This window comes from Bombina bombina, chromosome 11, assembly GCF_027579735.1.
Source record: "Bombina bombina isolate aBomBom1 chromosome 11, aBomBom1.pri, whole genome shotgun sequence".
Taxonomy (NCBI): domain Eukaryota; kingdom Metazoa; phylum Chordata; class Amphibia; order Anura; family Bombinatoridae; genus Bombina; species Bombina bombina.
In genome coordinates, this window is record NC_069509.1 from 91,563,436 (window position 1) to 91,590,856 (window position 27,421).

At 41.3% G+C, this 27,421-nt stretch overlaps 1 protein-coding gene across 1 annotated transcript in view; it reads right to left on the bottom strand.

The window, feature by feature from the left end:
* Positions 1-27,421, bottom strand: part of CFAP70 (cilia and flagella associated protein 70) — a 576,575-nt gene that overhangs the window by 189,836 nt on the left and 359,318 nt on the right. Inside the window, exon 17 of the mRNA XM_053694219.1 lies at positions 8,682-8,797. Coding sequence (XP_053550194.1) covers positions 8,682-8,797 — 116 coding nt within the window. The remainder of the gene's footprint in view (positions 1-8,681; positions 8,798-27,421) is intronic.

Below are 27,421 nucleotides of genomic sequence, written 5' to 3' on the forward strand. Positions count from 1 at the left end.
ACCTTAATATAGCTACAATATAACTAATAGTTACATTGTAGCTATTTTAGCATTTATATTTATTTTACAGGCAACTTTGTATTTATTTTAACTAGGTACAATAGCTATTAAATAGATATTTACTGTTTAATAGCTACCTAGTTAAAATAATTACAAAATTACCTGTAAAATAAATCCTAACCTAAGTTACTATTAAACCTAACACTACACTATCATTAAATAAATTAACTACAAGTACCTACAATTAAATACAATAAAATAAACTAAACTAAAGTACAAAAAAAACAAACACTAAATTACAAAAAATAAAAAAATATTACAAGAATTTTAAACTAATTACACCTAATCTAAGCCCCCTAATAAAATAACAAAGCCCCCCAAAATAAAAAAATGCCCTACCCTATACTAAATTACAAAAGTAATCAGTCTATTACCTTACCAGCCCTGAACAGGGCCTTTTGCGGGGCATGCCCCAAAGAAAACAGCTCTTTTGCCTGTAAAAAAAAACACAATACCCCCCCCACATTACAACCCACCACCCACATACCCCTACTCTAACCCAAACCCCCTTAAATAAACCTAACACTACCCCCCTGAAGATCTCTCTACCGTGTCTTCACCCAGCGGGCCGAAGTCTTCATCCGATCGGGCAGAAGAGGACATCCAGACAGGCAGAAGTCTTCATCCAAGCGGGGCAAGAAGAGGTCTTCCATCCATCAGAAGTCTTGATCCAGGCGGCATCTTCTCTGTTCATCCATCCGGAGCGGAGCGGCAGCATCCTGAAGACATCCCACGCAGAGCATCCTCTTCTTTCTTGATCCGACGACTAGGTGACTGTACCTTTAAGTGACGTCATCCAAGATGGCGTCCCTTGAATTCCGATTGGCTGATAGGATTCTATCAGCCAATCGGAATTAAGGTAGGAAAAATCTGATTGGCTGATTCAATCAGCCAATCAGATTCAAGTTCAATCCGATTGGCTGATCCAATCAGCCAATCAGATTGAGCTCGCATTCTATTGGCTGATCGGAACAGCCAATAGAATGCGAGGTCAATCTGATTGGCTGATTCCATCAGCCAATCGGATTGAACTTGAATCTGATTGGCTGATTAAATCAGCCAATCAGATTTTTCCTACCTTAATTCCGATTGGCTGATAGAATCCTATCAGCCAATCGGAATTCAAGGGACGCCATCTTGGATGACGTCACTTAAAGGTACAGTCACCTAGTCGTCGGATCAAGAAAGAAGAGGATGCTCTGCGTGGGATGTCTTCAGGATGCTGCCGCTCCGCTCCCGATGGATGAACAGAGAAGATGCCGCCTGGATCAAGACTTCTGATGGATGGAAGACCTCTTCTTGCCCCGCTTGGATGAAGACTTCTGCCGGTCTGGATGTCCTCTTCTGCCCGATCGGATGAAGACTTCGGCCCGCTGGGTGAAGACACGGTAGAGAGATCTTCAGGGGGGTAGTGTTAGGTTTATTTAAGGGGGGTTTGGGTTAGAGTAGGGGTATGTGGGTGGTGGGTTGTAATGTGGGGGGGGGTATTGTGTTTTTTTTTACAGGCAAAAGAGCTGTTTTCTTTGGGGCATGCCCCGCAAAAAGCCCTGTTCAAGGCTGGTAAGGTAATAGAGCTGATTACTTTTGTAATTTAGTATAGGGTAGGGCATTTTTTTATTTTGGGGGGCTTTGTTATTTTATTAGGGGGCTTAGATTAGGTGTAATTAGTTTAAAATTCTTGTAATTTTTTTTATTTTTTGTAATTTAGTGTTTGTTTTTTTTGTACTTTAGTTTAGTTTATTTCATTGTATTTAATTGTAGGTACTTGTAGTTAATTTATTTAATGATAGTGTAGTGTTAGGTTTAATAGTAACTTAGGTTAGGATTTATTTTACAGGTAATTTTGTAATTATTTTAACTAGGTAGCTATTAAACAGTAAATATCTATTTAATAGCTATTGTACCTAGTTAAAATAAATACAAAGTTGCCTGTAAAATAAATATAAATGCTAAAATAGCTACAATGTAACTATTAGTTATATTGTAGCTATATTAGGGTTTATTTTACAGGTAAGTATTTAGTTTTATATAGGATTAATTTATTTAGTTAATTTAATGACAGTGTAGTGTTAGGTGTAATTGTAACTTAGGTTAGGGTTTATTTTACAGGTAAATTTGTATTTATTTTAGCTAGGTAGTTATTAAATAGTTATTAACTATTTAATAGCTATTGTACCTAGTTAAAATAAATACAAAGTTGCCTGTAAAATAAATATAAATCCTAAAATAGCTACAATGTAACTATTAGTTATATTGTAGCTATATTAATAGCTAGTAGGGGGCTTAGATTAGGTGTAATTAGTTTAAAATTATTGTAATATTTTATTATTTTTGCTAATTTAGTGTTTGTTTGTTTTTTTGTACTTTTCTGATGGATGGAAGACCTCTTCTTGCCCCGCTTGGATGAAGACTTCTGCCGGTCTGGATGTCCTCTTCTGCCCCATCGGATGAAGACTTCGGCCCGGCTGGGTGAACACGACTCAAGGTAGGGAGATCTTCAGGGGGGTAGTGTTAGGTTTATTTAAGGGGGGTTTGGGTTAGAGTAGGGGTATGTGGGTGGTGGGTTGTAATGTGGGGGGGGATTGTGTTTTTTTTTACAGGCAAAAGAGCTGTTTTCTTTGGGGCATGCCCCGCAAAGGGCCCTGTTCAGGGCTGGTAAGGTAATAGAGCTGTTAACTTTTGTAATTTAGTATAGGTTAGGGCATTTTTTTTATTTTGGGGGGCTTTGTTATTTTATTAGGGGGCTTAGATTAGGTGTAATTAGTTTAAAATTCTTGTAATATTTTTTTATTTTTTGTAATTTAGTGGGGGGGGTTTGTACTTTAGTTTAGTTTTTTTAATTGTATTTAATTGTAGGTACTTGTAGTTAATTTATTTAATGATAGTGTAGTGTTAGGTTTAATTGTAACTTAGGTTAGGATTTATTTTACAGGTAATTTTGTAATTATTTTAACTAGGTAGCTATTAAATAGTCAATATCTATTTAATAGCTATTGAACCTAGTTAAAATGAATACAAAGTTGCCTGTACAATAAATATAAATGCTAAAATAGCTACAATGTAACTATTAGTTATATTGCAGCTATATTAGGGTTTATTTTACAGGTAAGTCTTTAGTTTTATATAGGATTTATTTATTTAGTTAATTTAATGATAGTGTAGTGTTAGGTGTAATTGTAACTTAGGTTATGATTTATTTTACAGGTAAATTTGTATTTATTTTAGCTAGGTAGTTATTAAATAGTTATTAACTATTTAATAACTATTGTACCTAGTTAAAATAAATACAAAGTTGCCTGTAAAATACATATAAATCCTAAAATAGCTACAATGTAACTATTAGTTATATTGAAGCTATATTAATAGCTAGTAGGGGGCTTAGATTAGGTGTAATTAGTTTAAAATTATTGTAATATTTTATTATTTTTGGTAATTTAGTGCTTGTTTGTATTTTGGTACTTGTATGATGGATGGAAGACCTCTTCTTGCCCCGCTTGGATGAAGACTTATGCCGGTCTGGATGTCCTCTTCTGCCCCATCGGATGAAGACTTCGGCCCGGCTGGGTGAACACGACTCAAGGTAGGGAGATCTTCAGGGGGGTAGTGTTAGGTTTATTTAAGGGGGGTTTGGGTTAGAGTAGGGGTATGTGGGTGGTGGGTTGTAATGTGGGGGGGGGGGATTGTGTTTTTTTTTTTACAGGCAAAAGAGCTGTTTTCTTTGGGGCATGCCCCGCAAAGGGCCCTGTTCAGGGCTGGTAAGGTAATAGAGCTGTTAACTTTTGTAATTTAGTATAGGGTAGGGCATTTTTTTTTATTTTGGGGGGCTTTGTTATTTTATTAGGGGGCTTAGATTAGGTGTAATTAGTTTAAAATTCTTGTAATATTTTTTTATTTTTTGTAATTTAGTGGGGGGGTTTTGTACTTTAGTTTATTTAATTGTAGATAATTGTAGGTACTTGTAGTTAATTTATTTAATGATAGTGTAGTGTTAGGTTTTATTGTAACTTAGGTTAGGATTTATTTTACAGGTAATTTTGTAATTATTTTAACTAGGTAGCTATTAATTAGTCAATAACTATTTAATAGCTATTGTACCTAGTTAAAATAAATACAAAGTTGCCTGTAAAATAAATATAAATGCTAAAATAGCTACAATGTAACTATTAGTTATATTGCAGCTATATTAGGGTTTATTTTACAGGTAAGTATTTAGTTTTAAATAGGAATAATTTATTAAAGTATAGTGTAGTGTTAGGTTTAATTGTAACTTAGGTTAGGATTTATTTTACAGGTAAATTTGTATTTATTTTAGCTAGGTAGTTATTAAATAGTTATTAACTATTTAATAACTATTGTACCTAGTTAAAATAAATACAAAGTTGCCTGTAAAATAAAAATAAATCCTAAAATAGCTACAATGTAACTATTAGTTATATTGCAGCTATCTTAGGGTTTATTTTACAGGTAAGTCTTTAGTTTTAAATAGGATTCATTTATTTAACTATAGTAAACTTATTTCGTTTTATTTAAATTATATTTAAGTTAGGGGGTGTTAGTGTTAGGGTTAGACTTAGGTTTAGGGGTTAATAACCTTATTATAGTAGCGGCGACGTTGGGGGCGGGAGATTAGGGGTTAATAATTGTAGGTAGGTGGCGGCGATGTTAGGGAGGGCAGATTAGGGGTTAATAAAATGTATTATAGTGTTTGCGAGGTGGGAGTGTGGCGGTTTAGGGGTTAATACATTTATTATAGTTGCAGCGATTTGCGGTCGGCAGATTCGGGGTTAATACTTGTAGTTAGATTGTGGCGACGTGGGGGGGGCAGATTAGGGGTTAATAACTATAATGTAGGGGTCGGCGGTGTTAGGGACAGCAGATTAGGGGTTAATAGCTATAATGTAGGCGGCGATATCGGGTCGGCAGATTAGGGTTTAATACTTGTAGTTAGATTGCGGCGACGTTGGGGGGGCAGATTAGGGGTTAATAACTATAATGTAGGGGTCAGCGGTGTTAGGGACAGCAGATTAGGGGTTAATAGCTATAATGTAGGCGGCGGCGATATTCGGTCGGCAGATTAGGGGTTAATACTTGTAGTTAGATTGCGGCGACGTTGGGGGGGGCAGATTAGGGGTTAATAACTATAATGTAGGGGTTGGCGGTGTTAGGGACAGCAGATTAGGGGTTAATAGCTATAATGTAGGCGGCAGCGATATTCGGTCGGCAGATTAGGGGTTAATACTTGTAGTTAGATTGCGGCGACGTTGGGGGGGCAGATTAGGGGTTAATAACTATAATGTAGGGGTCGGCGGTGTTAGGGACAGCAGATTAGGGGTTAATAGTTATAATGTAGGTGGCGGCGATATTCGGTCGGCAGATTAGGGGTTAATAAAATAATGCAGGTGTCAGCGATAGCGGGGGCGGCAGATTAGGGGTTAGTAAGTGTTAGATTAGGGGTGTTTAGAGACTCGGGGTACATGTTAGGGTGTTAGGTGCAGACTTAGTGTTTCCCCATAGGAAACAATGGGGCTGCGGTGTTTGTTAGTTTTTTTTCAGCTGAAACTCCCATTGTTTCCTATGGGGAAATGCCGAATTTTAACGAGCTAATTCGGATTTATTCGGAGATACGGCAGCTATTTCGGATTCATTCGGTAGATTCGGAAGTATTTTCATTCGGAAATCCGAATCGATCCGAATCTCCGAATTTCCGAATTAATCCGAAACGAACCGCACATGTCTAATAAGTGATGACATCACAATTCTGAGACTACATCCTGTCTCACATGGATGATGCACATCAATCTGGCCATAAAAGGAAGTGCAGGAAATGAGCAGCATCCCCCACAATGCACCATAGTCAGGAAGAGAGGTGAGTAAAATGGCTGCCTGCAGCACATGGCAAACACAACAGGGAAAAAACCCTGACATCTGCCGACCTTCTGTGATGAAAGGCAAAGAATGACTGGGATATGAGGGAAGTAGGGGGAGTATTTAAGCCTTTGGCTGGGGTGTCTTTGCCTCCTCCTGGTGGCCAGGTTCTTATTTCCCAAAAGTAATGAATGAAGCTGTGGACTCTTTCCATTTAAGAAGAAAACCCTGTACGTTCAGGTTCCATATTTTCCAACAGTAAGGAATCATGCAGTGGACTCTCCTCATATTAAGAAGGAAAAATGTTACAACACTTCCCCCCAAACAGTTAATCTTCATTAATCCTGTAATAATGTTCCATCTAAAGCAACCTGGTATCTATTTCACTAACCACTAATCCTGTAAGGTACAGCCCTTTGGAGCCTATATATATATATATATATATATATATATCTATATATATATATATATATATATATATATATATATATATATATCTACATTTCATTAATTCCTTGTTAATATTGCATTGATATGCAAAAGTACTGCAATGTTCTGAACAAAAATGGGCTGGCTCCTAAGCTTTAGATTCCTGCTTTTAAAATAAAAATAACAAGAGAACGAAGAAAATTTGATAATAGGAGTAAATTAGAAAGTTGCTTAAAATTGCATGCTCTATCTGAATCATGAAAGAAGAAAAAAATGGGTGTATTATCCTTTTAAAATCCAGTCTAAGAAGATAATATAAGTCCTATCCATAAAAACCAGTAGTCACTAACCTGTTTTCTGGTCATGGCAAAATGGAAATGGTGTTAGACACAACAGAGCGGATTCAGAGAGTGAGAACAGGTGTTAATAAAAATGTTTACCAAATGCGCTAGAAAGCTAAAAACACTTTTAGGAATACAGAGCGCTCCGTTTTTTGCAAAAAGTACTTGCTCGGATTGGCTGTCGTAGATCATGTGGGTGTGATGAGAGACTGTTAGTCAGAAGGAAGGCTAATAGCTGAGACGCTAATCCTGAGATACCTGCAGTAGATCGGAAGGAAGATTCCCGCATTGGAGGACACTAGCAGGGTATCCATAGCCCCATTACCAGAATAAGGATATTGAATCGAACGGCGGACACCGCTCTGGTAAGAACTTACATGTGAATACCATCGGGTAAGTCCTTTCCCCAAAAACCGCTTACGTGGAAAACGTAAGACCCGGTGAGGGCCATTTATTTTGGGAGTTCTATATTTTTTACATCTTTCTATTAACACCAAACCCACAAACATATTACTCAGTGGAGAATATTAAGACTTTGCAAGGACTCTATATGTGACTGAGTGTCCGCTCCTTTGGAGATTTTCTACTTTTAACAAGGGTGGGTTTTGATACTATTTGCAGTTATTTTACCCTTAACAGGATTTGGCTCTAATGTTTTAACTGACTTTACAGATCTAGTTTGTATCAGACTTGCTGCATATTATTGTTATAATTGTTTCTATTGTTTCTTATTTTATTTAGTAGTCACTGGTGGTTTTTAATCTGATTATAATATTGGAATACATTTCTTTTTGTTATTAACGTACATTTAGTACCATTGCATGGAAGAGATACTGTAATTTTACTTTATTTTAGTCTCTGGTATGAGTGTTTTTAGCTTTCTAGCGCATTTGGTTAACATTTTTATTTGCTTTTAAAATAGAAAAGGTGCTTGAACAAAGAATAGAAATAAATATTGTAAAAAAAAAGAATATAGTGATATAAAAATGATGCCCATCGTTACTACGTACAAGATGCATTCAGATAGTTTAGCTGTGATGTGGATGGAAATATATTAAAATAGGTTTCTTTGAAAGTAGGGATTGCGTAATCCAACTTTAAAGCTTTGTTTTGAAAATGCCAGTACTGTTAGTAACAAACACAACAGTGCGGGTGTGAGTTGGAATCAAATATTAAAATTAAAAACATGCCATTTGTAGATTTTGGGGACCTGAAGTGACTATTGAAATATGACCATCATGCCAATATACATATGGCATTCATATGGTTAATCAGTGTTGATAATGAAAGCTGATTACAATAGGTCAGTGATGACGAACCTTGGCACTCCAGATGTTTCAGAACTACATTTCCCATGATGCTTAGGCACTCTGAAGTCCAACAAAGCATCATGGGAAATGTAGTTCTGAAACATCTGGAGTGCCAAGGTTCACCATCACTGCAATAGGTTAATGTCACACATGTAAATAAGTATTTCCCTTGCACAGTGAAAAGAGGTTACTTGAATAGACCTTTACTGCAAGGGGTGTCAATGGGCTATTGTATCTTTCAGTTTCGGGTGACCTCCCAGTTTCTATTTCGAGAACAGGATCTTTAAACACATAAAGGCCCTTTCAGGAGCTGTTCCGATGAAAATGCGTTATTGGCTGTGGGCTTTAATCGTTTTTGCATTGTGATCACCCGAGAAACATCACAACCAATTCATACGGAAAGCCAAAAGCCATTTCGAGAGCCAATTTCCGATAGATTGTTATCGACCCCCATAATACTGCTGATATGATAAAACTACTGAATGAGTATATATTACCTTGATATTTTATTAAAACTTTTACACTAACATTTTTTATATTTTAATGATATACTGTATATTTGAACATGGTAAATTACTAATGTTACATATTTAGAAACTGTTTTTGATGCTATAATAGAGGATAATTTATTGTGTTTTTATTCTCCACCAATAAAAATAAAGAGATCACTTCATACCTAGCATTGTCCAAGCTATTATACTGTGTGGATCAACACAAGTAGCATCTTCAAAAAAGACTTCAGCTTCTTCATAGCGATCCATAAGTACAGCCAGTATACCACAGAGAATCAAGCTGCGAAGAGAAGTAATGTTATATGAAAAAATAAAGGGAAGTCACAGATTTTTAATGCAATTTTAGAGAGTTTTTAGTTTACTTCTGCTATCAAATTGTCTTTGTTGAAAAACATACCTAGATAAGCTCAGGCGCAGCTAAGGTAAATAAGTGAACTAACTAGATTATAAGAAAACACCAATTAAAGAAATATAAAATATTGCAACAAAAGTTAACTGTGTGTATAGTTGTTGGAAACTATTATTTCACTTAAAGGGACATTGTACACTAGACTTTTCTTTGCTTGAATATTTTATAGATGATCCATTTGTATAGACCATCTGGGAGTATTTATGTAACAATGTATAGTTTTGCTTATTTTTTAATAACATTCACCTAGATTACGAATTTGCGCTAAACAGGGTGTGAAACTAACATCAACAAAGTTGCGTTATTTCACTCTCCATATCGCTGCCATTACAAGTTACTGAAAAGCCTCCTTCTGCGTGCGATATGGTTGCGTTAAGCTCCATACCGCACAAAAGCCAAGGGCTGCTTTGACGTGCTCGTGCACGCTTTCCCCCATAGACATCAATGGGGAGAGAGTGTTAGTTTTTTCTCTAAAACCTGCGATTGCGGAATGAAAAATCTCCATAACAAAGCCCCATTGATGTATATGGGGGGAAAAAAAGTTACGTTTAAACCTTACATAAACCCCAAGGGGCATATTTATCAAGCTCCGTACGGAGCTTGATGCCCCGTGTTTATATTTATTTCAGAGGTAAGTTTTTATTTATTTAAATATAGTTATATTGTAATTTTAATTTAAAGTTAGGGGGGTGTTAGGTTTAGGGGTTAATAGTTTAGTTTAGTGTTTTGCAATATGGGGGGCCGGCGGTTTAGGTTTTATAGGTTTATTTAGTTGCAGAGATGTGGGAGGCAGGAGGTTTAGGGGTTAATAGGTTTATTTAGTTGCAGAGATGTGGCAGGCCGGAGGTTTAGGGGTTAATAGGTTTATTTAGTGGCGGCGATGTGGGAGGCCGGAGGTTTAGGGGTTAATAACTTTATTATAGTGTTGTCGATGTTGGGGAGCGGCGGATTAGGAGTTAATAGCTTTATTATAGTGTCCGTGATGTTAGGGAGCGTCAGATTAGGCGTTAATAGATTTATTATAGTGTCGACGATGTTGGGGCGGCAGATTAGGAGTTAATAAATTTATTTAATAGTCAGGAAATTTAATATAGTGTTTGCGATGCAGGAGGGTGGCGGTTTAGGGGTTAATGGGTGTTAGTGTACAGTACTTTGTAACAGTTTAGTTATGAGTTTTGTGAAACATTTTTGTTACACAAAATCCATAACTACTGCTCTAAGATGGCGGTATGGATTGTGTCAGTATAGAGCATAATGCAAGCATTTTAGACAGATCGCACAACCTGTAATACTGGCGCTATGACAATTCCACACAAAAAACAGAATTTATGCTTACCTGATAAATTACTTTCTCTTGTGGTGTATCCAGTCCACGGATTCATCCTTTACTTGTGGGATATTCTCATTCCCTACAGGAAGTGGCAAAGAGAGCACACAGCAGAGCTGTCCATATAGCTCCCCCTCCAGCTCCACCCCCCAGTCATTCGACCGGAGGTTAAGAAGAAAAAGGAGAAGCCATAGGGTGCAGTGGTGACTGTAGTTTAAACTAAAAATCTACCTGACTAATAGCCAGGGCGGGCCGTGGACTGGATACACCACAAGAGAAAGTAATTTATCAGGTAAGCATAAATTCTGTTTTCTCTTGTAAGGTGTATCCAGTCCACGGATTCATCCTTTACTTGTGGGATACCAATACCAAAGCTTTAGGACACGGATGAAGGGAGGGAACAAGACAGGTACCTTAAACGGAAGGCACCACTGCTTGTAAAACCTTTCTCCCAAAAATAGCCTCCGAAGAAGCAAAAGTATCAAATTTGTAAAATTTGGAACAAGTATGCAGCGAAGACCAAGTTGCTGCCTTACAAATCTGTTCAACAGAAGCCTCATTTTTAAAAGCCCATGTGGAAGCCACTGCTCTGGTAGAATGGGCAGTGATTGTTTCAGGAGGCTGCTGGCCAGCAGTCTCATAGGCCAGGCGGATGATGCTTTTCAGCCAAAAGGAAAGAGAGGTAGCAGTCGCCTTCTGACCTCTCCTCTTACCAGAATAGATAACAAACAATGAAGTTGTTTGTCTGAAATACTTAGTTGCTTGTAAATAGAACTTTAAAGCACAAACCACATCAAGATTGTGTAACAAACGCTCCTTCTTCGAAGAAGGATTAGGACACAGAGAAGGAACAACAATTTCCTGGTTAATATTCTTATTAGACACAACCTTAGGAAGAAAACCGGGTTTTGTACGCAAAACCACCTTATCTGCATGGAACACCAAATAATGTGAGTCACACTGTAAGGCAGATAACTCTGAAACTCTTCGAGCAGAAGAGATAGCTACCAAAAACAAAACTTTCCAAGATAAAAGCTTAATATCTATGGAATGCAAAGGTTCAAACGGAACCCCTTGCAGAACTGAAAGGACCAAATTCAGACTCCATGGTGGAGCCACAGGTCTATAAACAGGCTTGATTCTGACTAAAGCCTGAGAAAACGCTTGAACGTCTGGTACCTCCGCCAGACGCTTGTGTAAAAGAATAGACAAAGCAGATATCTGTCCCTTTAAGGAACTAGCTGACAATCCTTTCTCCAATCCATCTTGGAGAAAAGACAATATCCTTGGAATCCTAATCTTACTCCATGAGTAACCCTTGGATTCGCACCAACAAAGATATTTCCGCCAAATCTTATGGTAGATTTTCCTGGTGACAGGCTTTGTAGCCTGAATCAGGGTATCAATAACCGACTCAATGAAACCACGCTTAGATAGAATCAGGCGTTCAATCTCCAAGCAGTCAGACGCTGAGAAATTAGATTCGGATGTTTGAAAGGACCTTGAAGTAGAAGGTCCTGCCTCATTGGCAGAGTCCATGGTGGAACGGATGACATGTCCACTAGGTCTGCATACCAAGTCCTGTGTGGCCACGCAGGGGCTATCAAAATCACTGATGCCCTCTCCTGCTTGATTCTGGCAATCAGATGAGGAAGGAGAGGAAACGGTGGAAACACATAGGCCCGATTGAAGGACCAAGACGCTGCTAGAGCATCTACCAACACCGCCTGGGGATCCCGGGACCTGGACCCATAAAGAGGAAGTTTGCAATTCTGACGGGACGCCATCAGATCCAATTCTGGAGTGCCCCATAGCTGAGTCAGCTGGGCAAATACCTCTGGGTGGAGTTCCCACTCCCCCGGATGAAAAGTCTGACGACTTAGGAAATCCGCCTCCCAGTTGTCTACTCCTGGGATGTGAATAGCCGAGAGGTGGCAAGAGTGATCCTCCGCCCACCTGATTATTTTGGTTACTTCCATCATTGCTAGGGGTCTCCTTGTTCCCCCTTGATGGTTGATGTAAGCTACAGTCGTGATGTTGTCCGACTGAAATCTGATGAATTTGGCCCAGCTAGCTGCGGCCATGCCTGAAGAGAGTTGAATATCGCCCTCAGTTCCAGAATGTTTATCGGGAGAAGAGCTTCTTCCCGAGACCATAAGCCCTGAGCTTTCAGGGAGTCACAGGCTGCACCCCAGCCCAATAGACTGGCGTCGGTCGTTACTATGATCCACACTGGTCTGCGGAAACACATTCCCTGGGACAGGTGATCCTGAGACAACCACCAGAGAAGAGAATCTCTGGTCTCCTAGTCCAACTGTATTTGAGGAGACAAATCTGCATAATCCCCATTCCACTGCTTGAGCATGCACAGTTGCAATGGTCTGAGGTGTATCTGTGCAAAAGGGACTATATGTCCATTGCCGCTACCATTAGACCGATTGTCTCCATGCATTGAGCTACAGATGGCCGAGGAATGGAATGAAGAGCTCGGCAAGTAGTTAAGAGTTTTAACTTTCTGACCTCCGTCAGAAATATTTTCATTTCTACCGAGTCTAGTACAGTTCCTAGGAAGGGAACCCTTGTGAGGGGGGAGAGAGAACTCTTTTTGATGTTCACCTTCCATCCGTGAGACCTCAGAAAGGCCATTACAATTTCCGTGTGAGACTTGGCTCTTTGGAAAGTCGACGCCTGAATTAAGATGTCGTCTAGATAAGGCGCCAAAGCTATGCCCCGCGGTCTTAGAACCGCCAGGAGGGACCCTAGCACTTTTGTGAAAATTCTGGGAGCGGTGGCCAACCCGAAAGGAAGAGCCACAAACTGATAATGCTGATCCAGAAAAGCGAACCTGAGAAACTGGTGATAATCTTTGTGGATAGGAATGTGTAGGTACGCATCCTTTAGATCCACGGTAGTCATATATTGACCCTCCTGGATCATTGGTAGGATTGTCTGAATGGTCTCCATCTTGAATGATGGGACTCTGAGGAACTTGTTTAGAATTTTGAGATCCAGGATTGGTCTGAAAGTTCCTTCTTTTTTGGGAACCACAAACAGGTTTGAGTAAAACCCCAGCCCTTGTTCCGCAATTGTAACTGAGTGGATCACTCCCATTGTATGTAGGTCTTCTACACAGCGTAAGAACGCCTCTTTCTTTGTCATGTCTGAAGACAGACGAGAAATATGGAACCTTCCCCTTGGAGGGGAGTCCTTGAATTCTAGAAGATATCCCTGGGATACAATGTCTAAAGCCCAGGGATCGTGTATGTCTCTTGCCCAGGCCTGAGCGAAGAGAGAGAGTCTGCCCCCCACTAGATCCGGTCCCGGATCGGGGGCTACCCCTTCATGCTGTCTTGGGGGCAGCTGCAGGCTTCTTGGCCTGTTTACCCTTGTTCCAGCCCTGGTAAGGTTTCCAGGCTGCCCTGGGTTGTGAAGTGTTACCCTCTTGCTTTGCAGCAGGGGAGGATGAAGCGAGACCGCTCCTGAAATTTCGAAAGGAACAAAAATTATTTTGTTTGTTTTTTGTCTTAAAAGACTTGTCCTGAGGGAGAGCATGGCCTTTTCCCCCAGTGATTTCTGAAATAATCTCTTTCAATTCAGGCCCGAAAAGGGTCTTTCCTTTGAAAGGGATGTTCAGTAACTTGGATTTTGACGACACATCGGCTGACCAGGACTTCAGCCATAGCGCTCTGCGCGCCAGAATGGCGAAACCTGAATTCTTTGCCGCCAACTTAGCTAGTTGGAAAGCGGCATCTGTGATAAAAGAATTAGCCAGCTTAAGAGCCTTAATTCTGTCCATAATGTCCTCATATGAGGTCTCCATCTGGAGCGTGTCTTCCAGCGCCTCGAACCAGAAAGCAGCTGCAGTAGTTACAGGAACAATGCACGCTATAGGTTGGAGAAGAAAACCTTGTTGAACAAAAATTTTCTTAAGTAAACCCTCTAATTTTTTATCCATTGGGTCTTTAAAAGCACAACTGTCCTCAATTGGTATGGTTGTGCATTTAGCAAGTGATGAAACAACCCCCTCCACCTTAGGGACCGTCTGCCACGAGTTCCGCGTGGTGTCAGATATGGGGAACATTTTCTTAAAAACAGGAGGGGGAACAAACGGAATACCTGGTCTATCCCACTCCCTAGTTACTATATCCGCAATCCTCTTAGGGACCGGGAACACATCAGTGTAAACAGGCACTTCTAGGTACTTGTCCATTTTACACAATTTCTCTGGGACCACCAAAGGGTCGCAGTCATCCAGAGTAACTAGTACCTCCCTGAGCAATAAGCGGAGGTGTTCTAGCTTAAATTTAAATGCCAATGTATCTGAGTCTGTCTGAGGAGCAACCTTTCCTGTATCGGAAATTTCTCCCTCAGACGGCACATCCCTCGCCCCCATTTCAGAGCGTTGTGAGTGTATATCGGATACGGCTACCAAAGCGTCAGAATGCTCAGAATCTGTTCTTAAAACAGAGCTATCACGCTTTGTAGGTAACATAGGCAGTCTAGATAAAAACACTGAAAGGGAATTATCCATAACTGCTGCCAATTCTTGCAAGGTAAACGAGGTAGACGCACTAGCGTTGCCAGGTGTCGCTTGAGCGGGCGTAACTGGTTGTGACACTTGGGGAGAGGATAACGGGCTAACCTCATTAACTTCTGTCTGAGAATAATCTTGGGCCACATTTTTAAGTGCAACAATCTGTTCTTTAAAATGTATAGACATATCAGTACAAGTGGGACACATTCTGAGCGGGGGTTCCACCATGGCTTCTAAACACATTGAACAAGGATTTTCTTTAGTGTCAGACATGTTTAACAGACTAGTTTTAAGATAAACAGGCTTAGAAAACACTTTAATCAAGTAAAAACACACTTTGCAAAAAAACGTTACTGCGCCTTTATGAGATAAAAAACGCACACAATTTTCCAAAACAGTGAAAAATGCAGCAAACTTTTCGAAATTTTCACAGTATGTACCTAAAGCATTGGTAAGATTGCACAACTAGCAAAGAAAGCGATTAACCCCTTAATGCCCAAACCGGATCAATAGCAAACTAACAACCGGTTAAAAAGACTTCTGCACCTTGCCACAGCTCTGCTGTGGCCCTACCTGCCCTTAGGGACCGGATTTGTGGGGAAAAAGCTTCTTATAGGCCCTCAAACAGCAGCAGGACCCTCCATGTGGTACAGCCTGAAGATCTAGTCAGTGAAACTGCGCATCTGAGGCGCGAAATTAGGCCCCTCCCACCTTGCTCCGGTGTTGTGAGGCCTAAAGAAACACTCCTAAGTGTCCTATTCATAGCCATGTGGATAGCAACCCCTGAAGGAAACCCCAAAGTAACTTCAAAGTGTCTCCAAAAAACGATATTTATGATTAAAAACCGTTTGTCATAAAATAGTGTCAACCAGCCTAAAATAGCCCTGTCCTGTAAGCTTGTAATTCCATACTTAGTCTCTGAATAAAGCTTACCCTTCCCTCATCGGGATCTCATCAGTCCTTTTCTAGCATTATAACAGTCTTGTCTAGAAATAAATGACTGAACATACCTTTAGTGCAGCCCAACCTGCAAACCGTTCCCCCCAACTGAAGTTTTCTGGTACTCCTCAGTCCTTTGTGGGCACAGCAGTGGATTTTAGTTACAACATGCTAAAATCATTTTCCTCCCTGCAGAAATCTTCATCTCTTTTCTGCAGGAGAGTAAATAGTACAAACCGGTACCATTTAAAATAACAAATTTTTGCTTGCAGAACAAAACTACAAATCTAACACCACATTCACTTTACCCTCCCGTAGAGAGACCCTATTGCTTAGAGCCGGCAAAGAGAATGACTGGGGGGTGGAGCTGGAGAGGGAGCTATATGGACAGCTCTGCTGTGTGCTCTCTTTGCCACTTCCTGTAGGGAATGAGAATATCCCACAAGTAAAGGATGAATCCGTGGACTGGATACACCTTACAAGAGAAACGTCATTTTTTTGAGTTGCGGAATGGACGTTGCGTTACGGGCTAAAATGCTTGCGGTATAGCTATACCGACACAACTCGTTACTGCCATTACGCTGAAATTGCCATTTTTTCAGCGTTAAAAGCCGTAACGCAAAACTCGTAATCTACCTGATTGTGATTTTCAGATTTCTAACCAAGCCACAAAGTATCAGATGTCTACAGATACTTGCTTGCTCCTGTTTGTGTTATGGGTCTTTTCATATGCAGGGAAGGGGGGAGGGGAGGAGTGTCTGCTCTTTCCTGATTTCCCAGCCCCTTTCACTGGGTGTCCCAGCCTAACGTCATCAAAATTGCTAATTTTGGAGCTTCTAAATTTTAAAAAAGGTTTTAAACTGTAGTTTTACATCAGTATATGTGAATATTCTTCTTTATAGTAGTCTATTAAATGTAGTTAAATGAAAATTGGTGTACACTGTCCCTTTAACCCCTTAACAACTAAGGACGTACAGGGTACAACCTACAAAAACTGTCACTTAATGAATTCAAGCGGTGGAAGCGATCGTGATTGCTTCCTGCCGCTTTAAAGGTATTGCAGTGATGCCTCAATATTGAGGCATCACTGCAATACCTTTTTTTACCCACCGATGCAGAGAGAGCCACTCTATGGCCCTCTCTATATCGGCCAGCGATGGTGACGATCGTTGGTGAGTGGGAGCCATAGCAGGGAGGTGGGTTGGCGGCGCATCGTTGGTTAAGTTCCAGATTCTGTTTGGCTACAGTGCCAGCGCAGGCATACCCCCCCCAACTGTCCCAATTTTTTTTAATTCTATTGGGCCCATAATCAGAAGCAGCTGGCTTTTCTCTCCCAGGGTTAGATACCTGTTAGCTTCCCTGTAGAAAAGGAATGGTGTGTGGGTTAAGCAGGAGTAAGAAGGCTGTATACTCTCTGACCTCTGGTAGTGATGACGTCTAACCCCTGGTGATAATACTAGCATGCCTTCAGTTTTATATGATGAGCAGTGCTAACACCAGGGTAACAAACAGTGGCGGCATTAGACTGCCAGCTAATGTGCTTGCCAACCCCAGGACCCCATGCAATAAATTACAGATAATCTAGAATATTAATGGAGAATGCAGAGAGCAGTTTTAAAGAATCTATTATTAAATGTTCAATTAAGATAAAAATATTTAGCACTGTCTCTGCAAAGGCTAATTAAATACAGAGCTCACATAGCTATACCAGTGGTTTAAGCTTCTGCTTGATTTGCTGCCTAAGAGTATTAAAAGAAATGACTTTATTTAGAATTGTATTTATATTACTTTGGTCTTATGATTTTTTTTAAGCCCTGTCCCTGCTCCTGCCTGCCACATTTAAATTTTATGCCTTGGGGGGGGCTCTCCCTCTTTTGAATTTAAAAATTTTGGGAGGTATGCGCGTGCACCACATTTCCATTGAATATTATTGAATTGTATGAGAAGGAGGGGGGAAACAATGTTGGGCAAGGGATCTAGGAAGGGGTAGGGTATTGAGGGGGGGGCCAGCTACACTACAAAAAATTGATGTTTTATTTATTTATCTAACAAAAAAGGCATATTTTTTTTAGCAAAGATGGCGGAGGGTTAGAGAGCTGTTTGGGGGGAATCAGGGAGGTTGGGGGCTAAGGGGAGATCCAACACTGCAGAATAACTATAAAAAATAAAAATAAAAAAAACAAAATTTATGCTTACTTGATAAATTTCTTTCTCTTGTCCTGTATCCAGTCCACGGCTTCATCCATTACTTGTGGGGTATTCTCCTTCCCAACAGGAAGTTGCAAGAGGACACCCACAGCAGAGCTGTCTATATAGCTCCTCCCCTAACCCCCACCTCCAGTCATTCGACCGAAGACAAGTAAGAAAAATGAGAAACTATAGGGTGCAGTGGTGACTGTAGTTTAAAAAATAAAAACACCTGCCTTAAAGTGACAGGGCGGGCCGTGGACTGGATACACCACAAGAGAAATTTATCAGGTAAGCATAAATTTTGTTTTCTCTTGTAAGGTGTTTCCATTCCACGGTTCATCCATTACTTGTGGGATACCAATACCAAAGCTTTAGAACACGAATGAAGGGATGGACAAGGCAGCTACTTAAACGGAAGGCACCACTGCCTGTAAGACCTTTCTCCCAAAAATAGCCTCAGAGGAAGCAAAAGTATCAAATTTGTAGAATTTAGAAAAAGTATGAAGCGAAGACCAAGTCGCCGCCTTACAAATCTGTTCAACAGAGGCCTCATGTTTAAAAGCCCATGTGGAAGCTACCGCTCTAGTAGAATGAGCTATAATTCTTTCAGTAGGCTGCTGGCCAGCAGTCTCATAAGCTAAACGGATTATGCTTCTTAGCCAAAAAGAAAGAGAAGTTGCCAAAGCCTTTTGGCCTCTCCTCTTTCCAGAGTAGATAACAAACAATGCAGATGTTTGATGAAAATCCTTAGTAGCTTGCAAATAAAACTTTAAAGCACGAACCACGTCAAGATTGTGTAACAGACGTTCTTTCTTTGAAGAAGGATTAGGACACAGTGACGGAACAACAATTTCCTGATTGATATTTCTATTAGATACTACCTTAGGAAGAAACCCAGGTTTGGTACGCAAAACTACCTTATCTGCATGGAAGATCAGATAAGGGGAATCACACTGCAAGGCAGATAATTCTGAAACTCTTCGAGCCGAAGAGATAGCTACTAAAAACAGAACTTTCCAAGATAAAAGCTATGGAATGCAAGGGTTCAAACGGAAACCCTTGAAGAACTTTAAGAACTAAATTTAAACTCCATGGTGGAGCAACTGGTTTAAACACAGGCCTGATTCTAACCAAAGCCTGACAAAACGCCTGAACGTCTGGAACATCAGCCAGGCGCTTGTGCAAAAGAATAGACAGAGCAGAAATCTGTCCCTTTAAGGAACTAGCCGAAAATCCCTTTTCAAACCTTCTTGGAGAAAAGATAGTATCCTAGGAATCCTAACCTTACTCCACAAGTAACCCTTGGATTCACACCAATGAAGATATTTACACCATATCTTATGATAGATTTTCCTGGTGACAGGCTTTTGAGCCTGAATCAAGGTATCAATGACCGACTCGGAGAAACCACGTTTTGTTAAAATCAAGCGTTCAATCTCCAAGCAGTCAGACGCAGAGAAACTAGATTTGGATGTTTGAGTGGACCTTGGAGTAGAAGGTCCTGCCTCAGCGGCAGAGTCCATGGTGGGAAGCATGACATGTCCACCAGATCTGCATACCAAGTCCTGCGTGGCCACGCAGGTGCTATCAAAATCAGCGAAGCTCTCTCCTGCTTGATCTTGGCAATCAGACGAGGGAGCAGAGGAAATGGTGGAAACACATAAGCCAGGCTGAAGGACCAGGGCACTGCTAGAGCATCTATCAGCGTTGCCTGGGGATCCCTTGATCTGGACCCGTAACGAGGAAGCTTGGCGTTCTGACGAGACGCCATCAGATCCAGTTCTGGTTTGCCCCATAGTTGAATCAGCTGGGCAAATACCTCCGGATGGAGCTCCCACTCCCCCGGATGAAAAGTCTGCCGACTTAGAAAGTCCGCCTCCCAGTTCTCTACTCCTGGGATATGGATAGCAGAGAGATGGCAAGAGTGAACCTCTGCCCATAGAATTATCTTGGAAACTTCCATCATTGCCAGGGGACTCCTTGTTCCCCCCTGATGGTTGATATAGGCTACAGTTGTGATATTGTCCGACTGAAATCTGATGAATCTGACCGCAGCTAGCTGAGGCCAAGCCTGAAGAGCATTGAATATCGCTCTGAGTGCCAGAATGTTTATCGGAAGGAGGGCTTCCTCCTGAGTCCACGAACCCTGAGCCTTCAGGGAGTTCCAGACCACACCCCAGCCCAGAAGGCTGGCATCTGTCGTCACTATAGTCCACTCTGGCCTGCGGAAACTCATTCCCCTGGACAGGTGGACCCGAGATAACCACCAGAGAAGAGAATCCCTGGTCTTTTGATCCAGATTTAACTGAGGAGACAAATCTGTGTAGTCCCAATTCCGCTGATTGAGCATGCAAAGTTGCAGTGGTCTGAGATGTAGGCGGGCAAACGGAACTATGTCCATTGCCGCTACCATTAGGCTGATCATTTCCATACACTGAGCCACTGACAGCCGAGAAGTGGAATGAAGAACACAGCAGGAAGTTAGAAGCTTTGATATCCTGACCTCTGTCAGAAAAATCTTCATTTCTACTGAATCTATCAGAGTTCCTAGGAAGGAAACTCTTGTGAGGGGAGAAAGAGAACTCTTTTCTCTGTTCACTTTCCACCCGTGAGACCTCAGAAAGGCCAGAACAATGTCCGTATGGGACTTGGCGATTTGAAAAGTTGACGCCTGAATCAGAATGTCATCTAGGTAAGGAGCCACCGCTATGCCCCACGGCCTTAGGACCGCCAGAAGGGACCCTAGAACCTTCGTAAAGACTCTTGGCGCCGTGGCTAACCCGAAGGGAAGAGCCACAAACTGGTAATGCCTGTCTAGGAAGGCGAACCTGAGGAACTGATGATGATCTCTGTGAATCGGAATGTGGAGATAAGCATCCTTTAAGTCCACGGTAGTCATATATTGACCCTCCTGGATCATAGGGAGGATGGTTCGGATTGTCTCCATCTTGAACGATGGGACCCTGAGAAATTTGTTTAGGATCTTGAGATCCAAGATTGGTCTGAACGTTCCCTCTTTTTTGGGAACTATAAACAGGTTTGAATAGAAACCCTGCCCCTGTTCCTCCCTTGGAACTGGGTGGATCACTCCCATAACCAGTAGGTCTTGAACGCAACGTAAGAATGCCTCTCTCTTTATCTGGTTTGCAGATAGTTGTGAGAGGTGAAATCTCCCCTTTGGAGACGAACCTTTGAATTCCAGAAGATATCCCTGGGAAACAATCTCTAGTGCCAAGGGATCCTGGACGTCTCTTGCCCAAGCCTGAGCGAAGAGAGAAAGTCTGCCCCCTACTAGATCCGGTCCCGGATCGGGGGCTACTCCTTCATGCTGTCTTAGAGGCAGCAGCAGGTTTTTTGGCCTGCTTCCCCTTGTTCCAAGCCTGGTTAGGTCTCCAGACTGGTTTGGACTGGGCGAAATTTCCCTCTTGTTTTGCATTAGAGGAAGCTGAAGCTGCACCACTCTTGAAGTTTCGAAAGGAACGAAAATTATTCTGTTTGGTCCTTAACTTATTGGATCTATCCTGAGGAAGGGTGTGACCTTTTCCTCCAGTAATATCAGAAATGATCTCCTTCAGACCGGACCCGAATAGGGTCTGTCCCTTGAAGGGGATGTTTAGAAGCTTGGACTTTGAAGTAACGTCTGCTGACCAGGATTTAAGCCATAGCGCCCTACGCGCCAGAATAGCAAAACCTGAATTCTTAGCTGTTAGTTTGGTTAAATGAAAAACGGCGTCAGAAATAAAGGAATTAGCTAATTCAAGAGCTTTAATCCTGTCTAAAATATCATCTAACGGAGTCTCCAGCTGTAGAGCCTCTTCAAGAGACTCAAACCAAAAAGCCGCTGCAGCAGTAACTGGGGCAATATATGCAAGAGGCTGGAGAATAAAACCTTGATGTATAAAAATTTTCTTAAGGAGACCCTCCAATTTTTTATCCATAGGATCTAGGAAAGCACAACTGTCCTCGACGGGGATAGTTGTACGCTTAGCTAGGGTAGAGACTGCTCTCTCCACCTTAGGGACCGTCTGCCACGAGTCCCGTATAGCGGCATCTATGGGAAACATCTTTTTAAACGCAGGAGGGGGAGAGAACGGCACACCTGGTCTATCCCAATCCTTAGTAATAATTTCCGAAAACCTCTTAGGGACTGGAAAAACATCAGTGTAAACAGGCACTGCAAAGTATTTGTCCATCTTACACAATTTCTCTGGAACTACAATGGGTTCACATTCATCCAGAGTCGCTAAAACCTCCCTAAGCAATAAGCGGAGGTGTTCAAGCTTAAATTTAAACGCTGTCATTTCAGAATCAGACTGAAGCAACGCCTTCCCTGAATCTGAAATGTCACCCACAGATAGAAGCTCTCCTGCCTCAGCTTCTGAATATTGTGAGGGTATATCGGACACAGGTATTAAAGCGTCAGAAAGCTCTGTATTAGTTCTAGCCCCAGAGCTGTCTCGCTTTCCCTGTAACCCTGGCAGTTTGGACAATACCTCTGAGAGGGTAGCATTCATAACTGCCGCCATGTCCTGTAAGGTAAAATAATTAGACGCGCTAGATGTACTTGGCGTCACTTGAGCGGGAGTTATAGGTTCTGACACATGGGGAAAGCTAGATGGCATAATCTCCCTTTTTTCAGTCAGAGAATCCTCTGGAGATAAATCTTTAAGTGCAATAATATGGTCTTTATAGTTTATAGAAATTTCAGTACATTTGGTACACATTCTAAGAGGGGGTTCCACAATGGCTTCCAAACATATTGAACAAGGAGTTTCCTCTATGTCAGACATGTTTAACAGACTAGTAATGAGACAACAATTATATATAAAAATAAGTAACCAGCGCCTAGGACTGATATCTGCTCACTATAATAAAGACCCCCTAATAGGTCTAAGAAACAGAACACAGAAAATAGGATATATAGGAGCGCCACTGGCTAAGATATACCACAGGAGTCAAAATATTAAAATCAAATATTTGTACAAGTATTTAATAAAATCTGCGTAGATAAAAAATAACAAAAATTGACAAAAATTAACAAAAATTAACAAATAATGAGATCAGAATATTAGACCGAACTGATGAACTCACTGGAGTACAAATCCTAGGGATAATGACCCTTTGATTCCTACTGCATGGATATAATCCAAAAATGAATTGGTACAGCTCATATGTTTAAAAATGAGATCGTGAAACGTATGTCTCAATATAACCATAAAAATAAAAATAAGAATATGAATTCAAATATAAAAAATGAAAGGAAATATAATTGTGAAGAAAAAAATCCAGTAAAGGATTAGTTTCTTAGTGAAAGACCCATGTTATGAGTCTAAAAATAAATTTCCTTTATCAAATTTGAATAGTGATAAAAAAAAAAAAAAAATTATATATATATAAGAACAAATCAAATCCTTGTGATATATAATACTCCTGTGTATAATGTGCAATAATATAATACAATAAAAAATGAGTGAGTTAATGCAATACAATCAAAAATGAGTGGGTTTAACCATTTGTAAACCTAAAGCTCAACTAAGCTGGTACCAGCTATAATTCAATTAGCTTTGGGACACACCGGTCCGTTCTGATAATAAAACTTTCCAATAATTGATATATATCTGGTTATAAAATCATATCGTGTGACAATTTATGAAATAATCAAATAATAAACAATTAAAACATTTATGTCATCATTATAAACAATTGAATGGAAGAAGAATAATAATATAAAAAACGGATGAAAAAATGTCCAAAATCTATCAAATCCTGGTGAAATGTAAGTAGTAAAGACACATGTCTTGAAAAAGGCCCCATTCAGAGGGCCGAAACGCGTAGACGACTATCCGAAAACATAATTTATGCTTACCTGATAAATTCCTTTCTTCTGTTGTGTGATCAGTCCACGGGTCATCATTACTTCTGGGATATAACTCCTCCCCAACAGGAAATGCAAGAGGATTCACCCAGCAGAGCTGCATATAGCTCCTCCCCTCTACGTCACTCCCAGTCATTCGACCAAGAATCAACGAGAAAGGAGAAACCAAGGGTGAAGTGGTGACTGGAGTATAATTTAAAAGATATTTACCTGCCTTAAAAAACAGGGCGGGCCGTGGACTGATCACACAACAGAAGAAAGGAATTTATCAGGTAAGCATAAATTATGTTTTCTTCTGTTATGTGTGATCAGTCCACGGGTCATCATTACTTCTGGGATACCAATACCAAAGCAAAAGTACACGGATGACGGGAGGGATAGGCAGGCTCATTATACAGAAGGAACCACTGCCTGAAGAACCTTTCTCCCAAAAATAGCCTCCGAAGAAGCAAAAGTGTCAAATTTGTAAAATTTGGAAAAAGTATGAAGCGACGACCAAGTTGCAGCCTTGCAAATCTGTTCAACAGAGGCCTCATTCTTAAAGGCCCAAGTGGAAGCCACAGCTCTAGTAGAATGAGCTGTAATTCTTTCAGGAGGCTGCTGTCCAGCAGTCTCATAGGCTAAACGAATTATGCTACGAAGCCAGAAGGAGAGAGAGGTAGCCGAAGCCTTATGACCTCTCCTCTGACCAGAGTACACGACAAACAGGGAAGACGTTTGTCGAAAATCCTTAGTTGCCTGCAAGTAGAACTTGAGGGCACGAACTACATCCAGATTGTGTAGAAGACGTTCCTTCTTTGAAGAAGGATTTGGACACAAGGATGGAACAACAATCTCTTGATTGATATTCCTGTTAGTGACTACCTTAGGTAAGAACCCAGGTTTAGTACGCAGAACTACCTTGTCTGAGTGAAAAATCAGATAAGGAGAATCACAATGTAAGGCTGATAACTCAGAGACTCTTCGAGCCGAGGAAATAGCCATTAAAAACAGAACTTTCCAAGATAACAACTTTATATCAATGGAATGAAGGGGTTCAAACGGAACACCCTGTAAAACGTTAAGAACTAAGTTTAAACTCCATGGCGGAGCAACAGTTTTAAACATAGGCTTGATCCTAGCTAAAGCCTGACAAAAGGCCTGGACGTCTGGATTTTCTGACAGACGCCTGTGTAACAAGATGGACAGAGCTGAGATCTGTCCCTTTAATGAGCTAGCCGATAAACCCTTTTCTAAACCTTCTTGTAGAAAGGACAATATCCTAGGAATCCTAACCTTACTCCAGGAGTAACCTTTGGATTCGCACCAGTATAGGTATTTACGCCATATCTTATGGTAAATCCTTCTGGTAACAGGCTTCCTAGCCTGTATCAGGGTATCAATAACCGACTCAGAAAAACCACGTTTTGATAAAATCAAGCGTTCAATTTCCAAGCAGTCAGCTTCAGAGAAGTTAGATTTTGATGTTTGAATGGACCCTGTATCAGAAGGTCCTGTCTTAGAGGTAGAGACCAAGGCGGACAGGATGACATGTCCACTAGATCTGCATACCAAGTCCTGCGTGGCCATGCCGGCGCTATTAGAATCACTGATGCTCTCTCCTGTTTGATTTTGGCAATCAATCGAGGAAGCAGCGGGAAGGGTGGAAACACATAAGCCATCCCGAAGTTCCAAGGTGCTGTCAAAGCATCTATCAGAACCGCTCCCGGATCCCTGGATCTGGACCCGTAGCGAGGAAGTTTGGCATTCTGGCGAGACGCCATGAGATCTATCTCTGGTTTGCCCCAACGTCGAAGTATTTGGGCAAAGACCTCCGGATGAAGTTCCCACTCCCCCGGATGAAAAGTCTGGCGACTCAAGAAATCCGCCTCCCAGTTCTCCACTCCCGGGATGTGGATTGCTGACAGGTGGCAAGAGTGAGACTCTGCCCAGCGAATTATCTTTGATACTTCCATCATTGCTAGGGAGCTTCTTGTCCCTCCTTGATGGTTGATGTAAGCTACAGTCGTGATGTTGTCCGACTGAAACCTGATGAACCCCCGAGTTTTTAACTGGGGCCAAGCCAGAAGGGCATGGAGAACTGCTCTCAATTCCAGAATGTTTATTGGCAGGAGACTTTCCTCCTGATTCCATTGTCCCTGAGCCTTCAGAGAATTCCAGACAGCGCCCCAACCTAGTAGGCTGGCGTCTGTTGTTCCGGCCTGCTGAATGGCATCCCCCTGGACAGATGTGGCCGAGAAAGCCACCATAGAAGAGAGTTTCTGGTCTCTTGATCCAGATTCAGAGTGGGGGACAAGTCTGAGTAATCCCCATTCCACTGACTCAGCATGCACAATTGCAGCGGTCTGAGATGTAGACGTGCAAAGGGTACTATGTCCATTGCTGCTACCATTAAGCCGATCACCTCCATGCATTGAGCTACTGACGGGAGTTGAATGGAATGAAGGACACGGCATGCATTTAGAAGCTTTGTTAATCTGTCTTCTGTCAGATAAATCTTCATTTCTACAGAATCTATAAGAGTCCCCAAGAATGGAACTCTTGTGAAAGGAAAGAGAGAACTCTTCTTTTCGTTCACTTTCCATCCATGCGACCTTAGAAATGCCAGAACTAACTCTGTATGAGACTTGGCAGTTTGAAAGCTTGAAGCTTGTATCAGAATGTCGTCTAGGTACGGAGCTACCGAAATTCCTCGCGGTCTTAGTACCGCCAGAAGGGCACCCAGAACCTTTGTGAAGATTCTTGGAGCCGTAGCCAATCCGAATGGAAGAGCTACAAACTGGTAATGCCTGTCTAAGAAGGCAAACCTTAGATACCGGTAATGATCTTTGTGAATCGGTATGTGAAGGTAAGCATCCTTTAAATCCACTGTGGTCATGTACTGACCCTTTTGGATCATGGGTAAGATTGTCCGAATAGTTTCCATTTTGAACGATGGAACTCTTAGGAATTTGTTTAGGATCTTTAAATCCAAGATTGGCCTGAAAGTTCCCTCTTTTTTGGGAACCACAAACAGGTTTGAGTAAAACCCTTGTCCTTGTTCCGACCGCGGAACCGGATGGATCACTCCCATTAATAACAGATCTTGTACACAGCGTAGAAACGCTTCTTTCTTTATCTGGTTTGTTGACAACCTTGACAGATGAAATCTCCCTCTTGGGGGAGAGAATTTGAAGTCTAGAAGGTATCCCTGAGATATGATCTCTAGCGCCCAGGGATCCTGAACATCTCTTGCCCAAGCCTGGGCGAAGAGAGAGAGTCTGCCCCCCACTAGATCCGGTCCCGGATCGGGGGCCCTCGGTTCATGCTGTCTTTGGGGCAGCAGCAGGTTTCCTGGCCTGCTTGCCCTTGTTCCAGGACTGGTTAGGTTTCCAGCCTTGTCTGTAACGAGCAACAGCTCCTTCCTGTTTTGGTGCAGTGGAAGTTGGTGCTGCTCCTGCTTTGAAATTCCGAAAGGGACGAAAATTAGACTGTCTAGCCCTAGCTTTGGCTTTGTCTTGAGGCAGGGCGTGGCCCTTACCTCCTGTAATGTCAGCGATAATTTCTTTCAAACCGGGCCCAAATAAAGTTTGCCCCTTGAAAGGTATATTAAGTAATTTGGACTTAGAAGTTACATCAGCTGACCAGGAT